General features: G+C 45.1%; 1 protein-coding gene across 4 annotated transcripts in view; it reads right to left on the reverse strand.

Annotated features, from left to right (window-relative positions):
* si:ch73-267c23.10 (serine incorporator 1) overlaps nt 1–7,365 on the reverse strand; it is a 162,568-nt gene extending 155,203 nt beyond the window's left edge. For 2 of the 4 annotated variants that reach the window (XR_007035536.1, XR_007035535.1), the window contains exon 1: nt 7,199–7,326. Coding sequence is in view for 1 of the 4 variants with exons in the window: in XM_047348351.1 (XP_047204307.1) it covers nt 7,199–7,237 (39 nt within the window). In the remaining 3 variants the exon portion in view is untranslated. Of the gene's footprint in view, nt 1–7,198 lie in introns of all 4 variants that reach the window. The other 2 variants (XR_007035534.1, XM_047348351.1) reach the window with 2 other exon arrangements.
* Nucleotides 7,366–13,145: the final 5,780 nt, after the last annotated feature.

A 13,145-nucleotide genomic window follows, 5' to 3' on the forward strand; every position in this document is an offset into this window, starting at 1 on the left:
ACTCCTCCACTTGAGGCAGGAACTCCCCTCCAACCTGAAGAGGACAAGCCACCCTTTTCCGGTCGAGTACCATGGCCTCTGACTTGGAGGAGCTGATCTTCATCCCAGCTGCTTCACACTCGGCTGTGAACCGCCCCAGTGCATGCTGTAGGTCTTGGCTAGAGGGGGCCAGCAGGACCACATCATCTGCAAAAAGAAGAAATGAAATCCACTGGTCCCCAAACCAGAACCCCTCCGGCCCTTGGCTGCATCTAGAAATCCTGTCCATAAAAATTATGAACAGGACCGGTGACAAAGGGCAGCCCTGCCGGAGTCCAACATGCACCGGGAACAGGTCCGACTTAGTGCCGGCAATGCGGACCAAACTCCTGCTCCGCACGTACAGAGACCGGATGGCCCCTAATGAAGGGCCCCCCACTCAGTACTCCTGGAGCACCCCCCACAGGGCATCACGAGGGACACAGTCGAATGCCTTATCCAGGTCCACAAAACACATGTGAACTGGTTGGGCAAACTCCCATGAACCCTCGAGTACCCTGTAGAGGGTATAGAGCTAGTCCAGTGTTCCACGGCTGGGACGAAAACCACACTGCTCCTCCTATAAACAGTGTTGGCGAAGCACTGCTTCCCCCTCCTGAGGCGCCGGACGGTTTGCCAGAATCGCTTCGAGGCCAACCGGTAGTCCTTCTCCATGGCCTCACCGAACTCCTCCCAGGCCCGAGTTTTTGCCTCTGCCACCGTCCTGGGATTGCCGCCGCGACAGGCACCGCAGACCTTACGGCCGCAGCTACGGGCAGCAGCATCGACAATAGATGCGGAGAACATGGTCCATTCGGACTCTATGTCTCCAACATCCCCCGGGATCTGGTCAAAGCTCTCCCGGAGGTGGGAGTTGAATACATCCCTGGCCGAGGGCTCTGCCAAACGTTCCCAGCAGACCCTCACTATGCGATTGGGCTTGCCAAGTCTGTCCGGCTTTCTCCTCCTCCAGCGGATCCAACTCACCACCAGGTGGTGATCAGTGGACAGCTCAGCCCCTCTCTTCACCCGAGTGTCCAAAACATGCGGCCGAAGGTCTGATGATACGACAACAAAGTCGATCATCGACCTCCTGCCTAGGGTTCCTGGTGCCAAGTGTACTGATGGACACCCTTATATTTGAAAATGGTCTTCATTATGGACAATCCATGACTAGCACAGGAGTCCAATAACAAAACACCGCTCGGATTCAGATCGGGGCGGCCATTCCTCCCGATCACTGTCACTGTCCTTTCCCACGTGGGCGTTGAAGTCCCCCAGCAGAATAATGGAGTCCCCGGGAGGGGCACTATCCAGCACCCCCGACAGGGACACCAAGAATGCCTGGTACTCCGCAATACCACTCGGCCCGTAGGCTGAAATGATAGTCAGAGACCTCTCCCCAACCCGAAGGCGCAGGAATGCGACCCTCTCATCCACTGGGGTAAACCCCAACACGAGACGGCTGAGCTGGGGGGCAACAAGCAAACCCACACCAGCCCACCGCCTCTCCCCGTGGGCCACTCCAGAGTAGAAGAGAGTCCAGCCCCTCTCGAGGAGATGGGTTCCAGAGCCCACGCTGTGCGTGGAGGCAAGCCCGACTATTTCTAGTCGATATCTCTCGACCTCCCGCACAAGCTCAGGCTCCTTCCCCCCCAGCGAGGTGACATTCCACGTCCCTAGAGCCAGCCTAAGCATCCGGGGATCGGGCCGCTGAGGTCTCCACCTTCGTCCGCCACCCAATCCTCTTTGCACCGGTTGAGGGTATAGTCTTTGGGAAATTCCAATTTTTTAAAGTATTGTAGTGGAATTTTCTTATCAAAGTGGAGAGAAGTTGACTCACAACAAGAGAAAATCCGGACTTTGTCTTTATAAGTTTTATTCAAAGGCATTAAGCGTTTGAAGACCCTGTCACTGAGGTTAGTCAGTGAAGCAGAGACCCGATCAACATTTACACACAGTATTTATACCAAACATGACAGTGTTATCAAGGGATCCTTGCATGCTAGCTTACTTAAACTTCCAAGTATCGGTCATGAATATACTTGGATTTCTATGAGAAATGTTTTGGAAAATTACTGAGACCAACTAATTCAAATACCATGTATTCATTCCCATCTTTCTTGACAACGTACTGTATAAAAATGTGAAACATTCATGTTCCCAATTGTTTTGTAGCAAGAAATACATTTTTCTTTCAAGAACTCATTTATGAATACATCTGATTTAAATAAAATTTTATGAAATGAGAGGATCAGGCGACAATGCATGGAAGTGTTCATTCTCCAGTGCATCTTTGATATTTTGTGCAATGACAATAAAGATAATCTGAATGTCAAACAAATAACTGGATTGACGACGGTACCTCAGTGTGGTCACCATCCTCCGGGAGGGTCACGTTTTTTTTCCCCAAACCAGCTTGCATGAGCTCAAGCTCCTCAGATGGCAACGATGTGTGGGAGGTATTTCTTGGTAGCAAATAAAAACTAATAGCCGTGTTCTTTGTGGTTACCTTCAGATGTTTGGTAGAAGGAAAACACCTCTTTTTACCAAGGATGCTGGGTTTAAAATACCCAGGAATGTAGGATCTCTGTTCCTCCGCTTCTGGTTGGTTCTGGCAGCTCATTGTCTGCAGCTGCAACGCATTCTCCTAATGAGCTCATGGGCTTCTTAAGGTAGCTGCTGATACAGACCTTTGCTGGAACATAACCTCAGTTATGTGGACTCCTGTCTGTCTGCCTATCCGTCTGCCTGCCTGTCTGCCTGTCGACCTGCCTATCTGCCTGCCAACATCTGGTAATACTCTCTCCTAAGGACTGCACTGTAAATATTCTCATCACCAGTACTCTCTCTCTCTCTCTCTCCTTGGATTCCTGGGTTTACCTCCTCCTCCTCTGGCTTCTGGACAACTCCAACTCAAGATTCCTTAAACAAAGTCTACAGTAGAAATAAACCTCATTTACCGTCTTATCCTGTGTGCTGAGTCTGTTTCATCCTCTGGTTTTGTTCTAATTCGACTATCTAAGCAATTCATGATAAGGAAAAGATCTGCCACACAAAAGAGTAAAAGTTCAATAATAAAGTTATAGCACGGCAAAAAAAAATTATTTCCTTCAATAACTTTTAATAATTACTGTAGATCATATTTAAAATATATATATAAAACTGAAATTAATTGACAAAGATATAACTGAGAAACTACAACAGAAAATCAAGCACACACCTTGTCATCTCTTGCTGGACAGTTCAACTCTGGCTGTCCAGATGAGCTACTTGCAGCCAGGGTGTTCATCAGCAGTGACACAAGATTTCTGGCAGCAGATTCAATTGAACTTCTACCATCATCCTAAAGGAATTAAACCAGATGTTATATTTTTATGTAAAAGCGATAACCAATAACGCAATTGACCCGAAGTTTAAAAACACCCACTTTGGATCAGCTGCTATAATTCATTGCTTACTAATTGAAAACAACCACTTCAGTTCTCCAAACATTTTATTTCCTAAACTGGTATAGTTTTATTTTTCTACCGTTTTAGATTTTCTATTTTGTTAAGTTAATCAAGAAATTCTATAGATCTCATGTTGATATTATGTTTTTTTCCCCTAAAATATTTGTGACATATCCCTGACACCGTACAACAGTAATCTGTAACTAACAAGGCGCCAACTAGACCAGTTCTAACACGATTATTACAATTCTTCCTCTTTATTTTTTATTATTTTTTCTATGATCGTTTTTAAAAATGCACACAAAATGTTCTCTGTAACTGTAGGCCTACTGTTTTATGAAGTATTCTGTCGGAAATTCTTGTTGGCTTTAGTTATTCATTTTAATTGGTTACCCAACTACGACAAAATTGCTAATACATAACCCCGCCAAGTGTGGTTGTCTCAACATTCTAAATGATGCTATTTTTTAAATCGGTCAAGTAATGAGTCATTTCACTGGCTAGTTCCTCAAACAAGAAAATTAATAAAACTGGAATAGTTCAATCTTTTCTCACCTGGGAGTTTTGCGGAGGGTTAGTATCTTTATTTTCTGCCATTTTTTGCCGTCTTGATGTTCCCCGACCCTTTCAAAGTTGATTCCCAGAGGACTCGGATTGGTCGCAAAACAGTGAAAAGGTGTCCAATTGCTGGTTGTGACTGGCTGTTTTTCATCGAACTGAACATAGTATTTGCAAGGCCTGCTTTGATTGGATGAAAAAGGCCTGTCCGTGCTTGGCTGGTGGCGTGGCTCATTTACATACAAGTGACAGACACAAATCCTCAAGCGCGAGAAGAATGAACCGTGCGAGGGAGCAGTTTTTCAGAGTTTAGCACGTGTGAGATTTATACGCAGGCGCTTAGAATAATTTTTCCCTCTGCTAGATCTGTGCCCTCAAATCAGTGTCACAGCGCACTCAACCAGGTGGCACAAAAATCACGCCATACCTGGCCTGGCTTTATAACATGAAGGCGCATGCTCCCAAAATACAAGCCATAACTCGTAAACCGTAGGGGCTATCGACGTCATTCTTGGACCGGTTTTATCAGAACTGACAGGGGAACAATAACATCAATCCTGTTTTGTTGAAAATATAATAATAAAGACACAACACTGGGTGAAAAGAGAGGGGCAAATGGAGAAAAAGACAAAAATGCCTGAACATGCTTCCGAACAAGGTCTAATAATTCGGAAACCTACATGGTATTGGAAAATGTTTTGAACTGTGGGCGAAAGCCATCCCTTGTCCCCGATCATGGAGATTTTCATAACTCTATGTCATTCACAGTATAAAATAGGAGGATGGAAAGAAATTGTGTCACTCATGGATTACTGGTCAAACTCTCATTGAAAATACATGGAAGAAGGCCTACAGAATTCGTCTGACTCTTGGCAATCGAGGGGGGTTTGACAGAAAACTATGAGACCTAGAACAATTTTAAAGATATTGTATGAAAGCAGAGGCCCGGCACTACAAACTGACCGAAAATGGTGACTTTAGAGCAAAATTTGTGGCCGTGAGTGCCAGTTAAAAATAATTTTTTCCTGAAAAAAATCCCCGCTTTCTACACTATAGTAACTGCCATCTCCACTGTAGGAATGGTATTTTCTCGCAAACTTTGTTGCGCTTGGAGTCTAATTTTATAGAAACCGTAGCAGTTATCAACAAACCGTTTTCACTTCTGAAAAGCCGGCTGATTTCTCTACAAACTGAAAGTTCAACTGTGTTTCTAGGTAAAAGTATGGCGATACAGCAGAGCCTCAAAACAGTGCATTTTGAGAATTCCTTCCTCCCCTGACTCCATTCATTTCTATGGGATTTTGGGGGGTGGTTTTTTGTTAATTACGTTGCCATGGTAACTCGAAATGCCAATAAAAGTCATAGCACACATCTCAAAGACCGAGCCGGACGTTTTGATATATATATTGTGGGGGTGCGCGCTACGGTTCGGGCCGCATTAATCTGGACGGAAGAATAATAAGAAAGAGTCCAGTTTAGAGGTGTAGAGTAATAGGTGCCTCCTTGCATTACATGGGAGGCCCCAATAATAATAATAATAATAATAATAAAGAGAAACAGAAACACTAAACACAACAAGGAACTAATAAAGAAAACACATTAGCATAAGTCAATGGGTGAGAGGTGGAGTACTCCCTGGATAGGCTCCCTGGATAGGTTGCCAGCCCATCACAGGGCAACAGATGACAAACAAGACATACAGTCCTGCCCCCACATACTCATACTGAAAGGCTATTGAAAGTGGACATTTAACCTAAAAGGCAGCACGAGTACCACGAGAGAGTCCATGCTGAAAGCCTCAAGCAGGGATTTGTACACAGGAAGGTTTTGCTGAAAGGCAAGAGAGCTAACAAGAATAGATTAACATTTCACAAAGTTACATGTAATTAGGTGTGGGAAACCTGAGTTTGTCATTTCATCTTTACCAAAACAGCATCTTGCATGTGTGTATACTACAATACATGGGTTTTCTGTCCTTACTCAAGGTGATATTACACTTTTTAACAGCTACAACAAAGACCTTGATTTACTGGGAACACAGACAAGATGATTAATCCAGGACATATACACATTTTAAAACAATGTTACTAAAACACAACTAAATCTTTCTTGGACACTAGAGCAAACCCCTTCCACCGTATCTTTAGGAGTGTTGGTACTGCTGCAAATAATAAAATAGATTTTCATTTTTGTGTATCTGTGTTGTCCTCTTCATCTCAGGAAATACCAGGTACAATTGTATACAATACAGATCTTACCAGACAGGTAACATAATTCACCAGCAAAGAAAAACATGCTTTACAATGTAGTAGATGGACACTTTTCCTCACTATCTGAGTCAAGTCAAAGCATAAGCACCTAGAGGATTGTCAACATGTTAATACCCTTGGCAGGTAAACAAAGTCAGCTTAATCGTCTTACAAATCGGGCCTTGGTAATTCAAAGCAGATCACACCACACAACCAAAAAAGCCATGAAGTGCTACAGACAATATCATGGAAAACCTTGGAAATTAATTAAATGTTTTAAGTAATAATTCATCTTAATGCTGAATGACCATAAGCAAAGCAAGAGAATCTTCACCATAGAGGGTACAGCACAGAGAGATACTTATTATATTGGTTTGTCTAGCAATCTAAAATACTAAGACTCTTATTTTTATTTTTTTTGTCTTCTGGTTAGATCTAGCTCTCCCTTTGTCCTAAAGTTATAATGATTACATCGTATGACTAGAACAGTATTCTCAATATGTCACATGCCAAGGTCCTGAAACATGGTGATGTAACCAAGTAATCTCATTTGTCACATGAGAGTCCATGTAAAGCTGATGATGGAGGTGGGGATAATCAACCCATAGGATCAACCCTGGGAAATTTCCAATCCCTGAAGCTAAAAGCAGCTGCTATACCTAGCAAATATCTTACACAGACAGCAGTAAAAAAAAATCTAAAATTATCTGAAAAATTCAGAACATGAAAAACAAATAATCAAATCTGTAAATCAAAATTACGAAATCAATTATCCAAAATAATTGGTAAGTAGAATGAATGAATTGAGTGGTCTTCCTTGGTTATAGGATAAGGATAGAGGTTTTCTATCCTAATTTTTTCCAAAAATGTCTACAACAGTAATGCTGAAAAATATTCCATACTGACACCATAAATACTTACACAGCTTGTGAAGATAAAGATCCCCTGAACAGCTCCCATTGCTGGCCTGCTCTTTTACAACGTCCTGTCAATAGGGTTTCTTATTATAATTACATTTTCACTCTCCTTCCAGGAAGGTTTTCTTTGAGCTCTGATGACAGGTGGCCAAACAGAATGCAACTACTTCAGTCTGCTGTACAGTCTGACTCTTAAACTCTGCAGTTCAGTTTGATTGGCTTGGAAGTTAAATACCTTTTCTGCTTAGTGCGTCATACTGCCATAGGCCTACTGAGATTTGCTGACTCATTTCAGCATTTCATCTAAACACAAACTGAGCTATTACATTTCTATTAATTCATAAAACTGTGATGGTTTAACAGGTTTGTCTAATTTTGTTTGTGAGGTTTTTTTTGTTTTGTTTTTTTATAGGGGTGCCAGCCAGGTATCCCTCCTGACAAGTGGGATTTTATAGTTTTTTAGGGTTAGGGTTAGGGTGAGTTTAGTGTCATGATGACATCGCCCTAATTCAGTCTAATGACCGAAAAAGTTTGGTGGAGGGAGTCAAAGGCAAGGCACGGGCCGACGCATGTCACTCAAGAGCTCATCTCCATATGTTAGACCCAGGTGGAAGGTACACAATAACACAATCCTAATACCACATCAGGGAGCGAGCAAGGGCCCAGGAACCAGGCAAAGATCGTACAGGTAATTCCAGGAATCGGATGAAGCCAGGAGGGGCCTCCACCCGCCGCAAAGCCAAGCAAACCCGTTGGGAACCACAGCTGCTAGATAAACCCCGTACCGGAATGGGGCCAACAGGGGGCTCGATTAAGCCCCCTTGGCTACACCCAAGCCGGCAAGGATCCCCCAGCCACCGAAGGAAAACCAACATCGGAAAGTGGCAGCGATAGGTCTCCGCCCGTCGTATAGCAACCACCCCGGCCGGGATCCCTCATCCACCAAAGGAAAACAGTACCGGAATGCAGCTAACAAAGGGTCCTAACAGACTCTTCGCACCGCACACAGACCGGCAAGAATCCCATAGCAGACAAAGGAAATCCGGCCACGGAATGAAGCCACAACAAGTTTCAATCCCACCGCAGGCAACCAAACTGGCCGGCATCCCCGAGCCACCATGAAAACCCAATACCGGAAAGAAGCTAAGCAAGGGGCTCGGATGAACCCCCCACGCCGCAATTCAATCCGGCTAGGAATCCACAGTAGTCCAAGGACAACCGGTCACAGAATGGAGCCACGACGAGTTTCTTCCCCAAATGACAAATCAAACCGACCCAGGACCCCCACCACCACTCTACCCATGTCCCCACACCCCCGCCCACAACCCCAATGCAGGAGGTTGTAGGTAAAATGTTTGGGAGGGAATAAAAAATTTAAGTTAAGCTAATGGGAACGTTAAAATTTGGCTTAAAAATCGAATGAAACAGAAATATAGATTTAATTCTGATCTTAGAGATTGTAAGTTAAAAGGGATAATTAAATGTAAAACTAAAATTAAAGTAAAATTTGAACTAAAATAGAAATTTGAGACACATCATCAGTAGTGGACCCCGGAATCATTGGGTGTTTCGGCCATTATCACTAGACACCGTGTAGATTTAGGGGTTGCAGAGAAATAAACAGCTGAAAATGGTCAAATTTTTCATGTAAAGATTGAAATTTGGAATTCTGGGAGCAACTTTGGGGTCTCGTAACGGGAATATGGGAAGGTTAAGGGCCCTATAACTTTGACCTTGGAAAGAGTCCATTGTGTGTGCCAATATACATCAAGCACACTTCAATAGCTCAAAGTATACATTTTCATGATTTTTGTCCCCAGCCTCCTGTGGGGCTCATTTTGGCCTCTCAGCCGGTCGGACGGCAGAGCGGGGGATGGGCAGATTAGTGGCTTCCTTATAGGTGGTAGTAGAGACTTGAACAAGGTGTCGTTAGAAAGGTCTCAGTAACCTGAGTGCAGACATCCAAGAATGGTGGCTCTGTGACTTTCCAGGACACCACCAGGGGGCACCAAAAGTTGGAATTTCCAAATTTTGAGGGCTTATATCTCACAAAGGAAGGATGTGAGAGAAATGAAACAAAGGGCATCTGGAAGCGTCTGAAAGGGTCTGTTTTATATTTGGAGTTCAGCTTTGTAGCTGTTATGGAAAAAAAAAACTAACAGCTGCAGGTGTGTGTAGGGTGTCTTCAGAAACGTCTCTCTGCCCTGATCAATGATATATCTGAATGGCAGCTCTGTAATGCTCCTATCCACCACAAGAGGATAACAAAAGTGTCACATTTTCACCTTTTGGAGGGGCATATCTCCATGATGGAAAATCATAGAGATGTGGTTCAAAGACTGTTGGAAAGCCTTCACCGAGGGCTACAACATATCCCAGACTGAAGTATGTCCAAGCAGGTTTGGGACAAAAGGTGGCTCAACTGACACAAGAATTTGAGCAGTTGTAGAGCTCAAAGAACCTATCACAACTGTGTTGAAACAAACCATGTGGGTTTAAGGGTTGCGGAAAAATAAACTATTAAAAATTGTCACATGGGTAATGTAATAGATTAAAAATTGGAATTTAGGAAACGTGTTTTGGGTCTCTTAGCAGAGATCTCTCAAGCTATAGGTGCCTCTTTCTGTTCAATATTTGGTGCTAAAACACTTAAAAAGGGTTAGGGTTAGGGTAGGGTTAGGGTAGGGTTAGGGTTAGGGTTAGGGTTAGGGTTAGGGTTAGGGTTAGGGTTAGGGTTAGGGTTAGGGTTAGGGTTAGGGTTAGGGTTAGGGTTAGGGTTAGGGTTAGGGTTAGGGTTAGGGTTAGGGTTAGGGTTAGGGTTAGGGTTAGGGTTATAGGATAAAAACCAAAAAATGGTTTTGCTCACTAAGAATAACTGAAAAACTAAAGGTGGTAGAGAGCTGAAACTTGGGCTGTAGCACCCTCTAGGGGGCCCCCAGGGACCCTGTGAATTTGGTGGATGTAGCACCTTCCTTTGACATAGCTGCCATAGACTCCCATTCATTTGAAAAATTGCTCACTAAGAATAACTCAAAAACTATGATGCTCATATGGACCAAACTTGGTGTGTATACTCCCCTGGGCCCCCCGCAGGTCTCCAGAAAGTTTGGCGTCTCTAGGTGACTCCCTTCATATAGCTGCCATAGACTCCCATTCATTTGAAAAAGTGCTCACTTAGAATAACTCAAAAACTATGATGCTCATATGGACCAAACTTGGTGTGTATACTCCCCTGGGGGGCTGCCAGGTCCCCAGGAAGTTTGGCGTCTCTAGGTGACTCCCTTCATATAGCTGCCATAGACTCCCATTGATTTTGGGGCCAAGTCCAAGTCTGGGTAGGAAGGTGGTATGGAGTTGGGAGTTGGTTCTTGGTGCTCAGGGGGTCCCCCTGAGTAAAAGGAGGGGTGACATGCCGGGGTCCTTGAACCTTTGTGAAATGTTGAAAAATGGGTGCAAGTGTGGGCGTGGCCAAGTGTGAGAGGTGTATGGCAGAGTGTTGTGGGGTGTGATTGTGGGTGTTTAAGAGTGTGTTGTGTATCAAAGTGTGAGTGGGTGGTTCCAAGTGTGTGAGTGGGTGGGTGAGTGGGTGTGTCCTGAAGTGAGTGGGTGTGTCCTAAGGGGTGATTGGGTGGGTGAATATGAGCAAGTGTTAGTGGTAGTTTGCCAGCAGTCCTGTGACCTTAGGTTTAGTAAAAAGGGTCATGTGAGGTGATAGATGAGTGTTTTGGGTTTAAAAGAGGTGAAGTAGGTGTTTTGAGGTGACTTGACCTTTGGTGACCTTTGTCCGTAACTCTTGAAGTGAGCGTGTTAGAGAGTTGGGAGTAGCAGGGTTGGATCGGGCTCGAAGAGCTCTATAAGATATGTGAAAATGAAGTTTGTAGTGTTTGTCTTTGATATTGATCTCCACTATGAAGAAGGGTGTTGGGTGCGAAGGACCTGAGAGGCTGTTGTGGGAGTGTGCGAGGGTTGTGAACTTTGGCACGGTAGGTGGTAGGATGACAAGTGAGGCATGTATGGAAAGGCCTTGTCTCCCTGAGTGTGGCTGCAGTGGAATGGTGTGTGCAAGTGGTTCCACTTTGCTGCTAGAAGGGGTGAAAGTTGTGGAAATTGGAGTGTCTTTTAATTTTTCATTTGCTTATAGTAAGGGGTAGAGGTATGAAAGTAGTATATTGGGGTACTGTAGGTGAGTCCGAATGACATATATTTCGTTGGTTTCCGTAGGCCTTTTAGAACCTGTAGATTGGGCATAACTTGGGATAGAAAGGTGGGATTGAGGCAAGGACATGGTGGTTGTATTTGTCATGGGATGCCGAGTTGTTTGAGTACAAACATGACTCCATTTGGAGACATAAGTACTTTATTATGGGGCCCCTTTGTGTTGTTGTATCTGTGGGTAGGAAGGTGCTATGGAGCTGGGAGGTGGTTCCTGGTGCTCAGGGGGTCCCCCTGAGTAAAAGGAGAGGTGACATGGGTGGGTAGAAAGCCCTTCCTGAAATGGTCCATAATGAGTGAAAGTGTGAGTGGGTGAGTGGGTGTGTCAAAGTGTGAGTGGGTGAGTGGGTGTGTCAAAGTGTGAGTGGGTGTGTCCTAAAGTGAGTGGGTGTGTCCTAAAGTGAGTGGGTGTGGCTAAGTGGGAGTGTCTAAGTGGGAGTGGGTGTGTCAAAGTGTGAGTGGGTGTGTCCTAAAGTAGGGTTAGGGTTAGGGTTAGGGTTAGGGGGTTAGGGTTAGGGTTAGGGTTAGGGTTAGGGTTAGGGGGTTAGGGTTAGGGTTAGGGTTAGGTTAAGGCAAGAACACCACCTGAGGATCGGTCAGTCGGCAAATAACTCGTGAACGGAAAGTGGTAGAGGGATGGAACCAGTGTCTAGGGGGGGGTTTTGGGGGGTTCCGGACGTCCCAGTGAAGACCCCATGTCGATAGCACTTACGGTTCCCGAGATAGTCCAAAATTGGGCAAAAAGGATCGGTCGCTGAGGACATAAGTCTCCGTAGGATGGTCCGACAGGGCTGGGAGTTTGCCCAGATGCTCAGTTCCTCGTGGCGAGTAGATAGACACCCTACATGGCCTATTTCTGAGAGGTGGGAGGATCGGTCGCTTTTTGTCCCAAGTGTTTAGAGTGTGGTAAAGTGTGGGAAAAGCGGTTGTGGGCGTGTGTGAGGGCCAGTAGGCGTTCCTGTGCGTGATTGTGAGTGTCCAAGTGTGGGTTGGTGTGTCCAAGTGTGAGTGGGTTAGTGCAAGTGTGTGAGTGGGTGGTTCCAAGTGTGTGAGTGGGTGGGTGAGTGGGTGTGTCCTGAAGTGAGTGGGAGTGTCCAAGTGTTAGTGGTAGTTTGCCAGCAGTCCTGTGACCTTAGGTTTAGTAAAAAGGGTCATGTGAGGTGATAGATGAGTGTTTTGGGTTTAAAAGAGGTGAAGTAGGTGTTTTGAGGTGAGGGTTAGGGTTAGGGTTAGGGTTAGGGTTAGGGTTAGGGTTAGGGTTAGGGTTAGGGGTTAGGGTTAGGGGTTAGGGTTAGGGTTAGGGTTAGGGGTTAGGGTTAGGGTTAGGGTTAGGTTAAGGCAAGAACACCACCTGAGGATCGGTCAGTCGGCAAATAACTCGTGAACGGAAAGTGGTAGAGGGATGGAACCAGTGTCTAGGGGGGGGTTTTGGGGGGTTCCGGACGTCCCAGTGAAGACCCCATGTCGATAGCACTTACGGTTCCCGAGATAGTCCAAAATTGGGCAAAAAGGATCGGTCGCTGAGGACATAAGTCTCCGTAGGATGGTCCGACAGGGCTGGGAGTTTGCCCAGATGCTCAGTTCCTCCTGGCGAGTAGATAGACACCCTACATGGCCTATTTCTGAGAGGTGTGAGGATCGGTCGCTTTTTGTCCCAAGTGTTTAGAGTGTGGTAAAGTGTGTGAAAAGCGGTTGTGGGCGTGTGTGAGGGCCAGTAGGCGTTCCTGTGCGTGATTGTG

The sequence above is a fragment of the Girardinichthys multiradiatus genome, chromosome 20, assembly GCF_021462225.1.
Source record: "Girardinichthys multiradiatus isolate DD_20200921_A chromosome 20, DD_fGirMul_XY1, whole genome shotgun sequence".
NCBI classification, from domain to species: Eukaryota; Metazoa; Chordata; class Actinopteri; order Cyprinodontiformes; family Goodeidae; genus Girardinichthys; species Girardinichthys multiradiatus.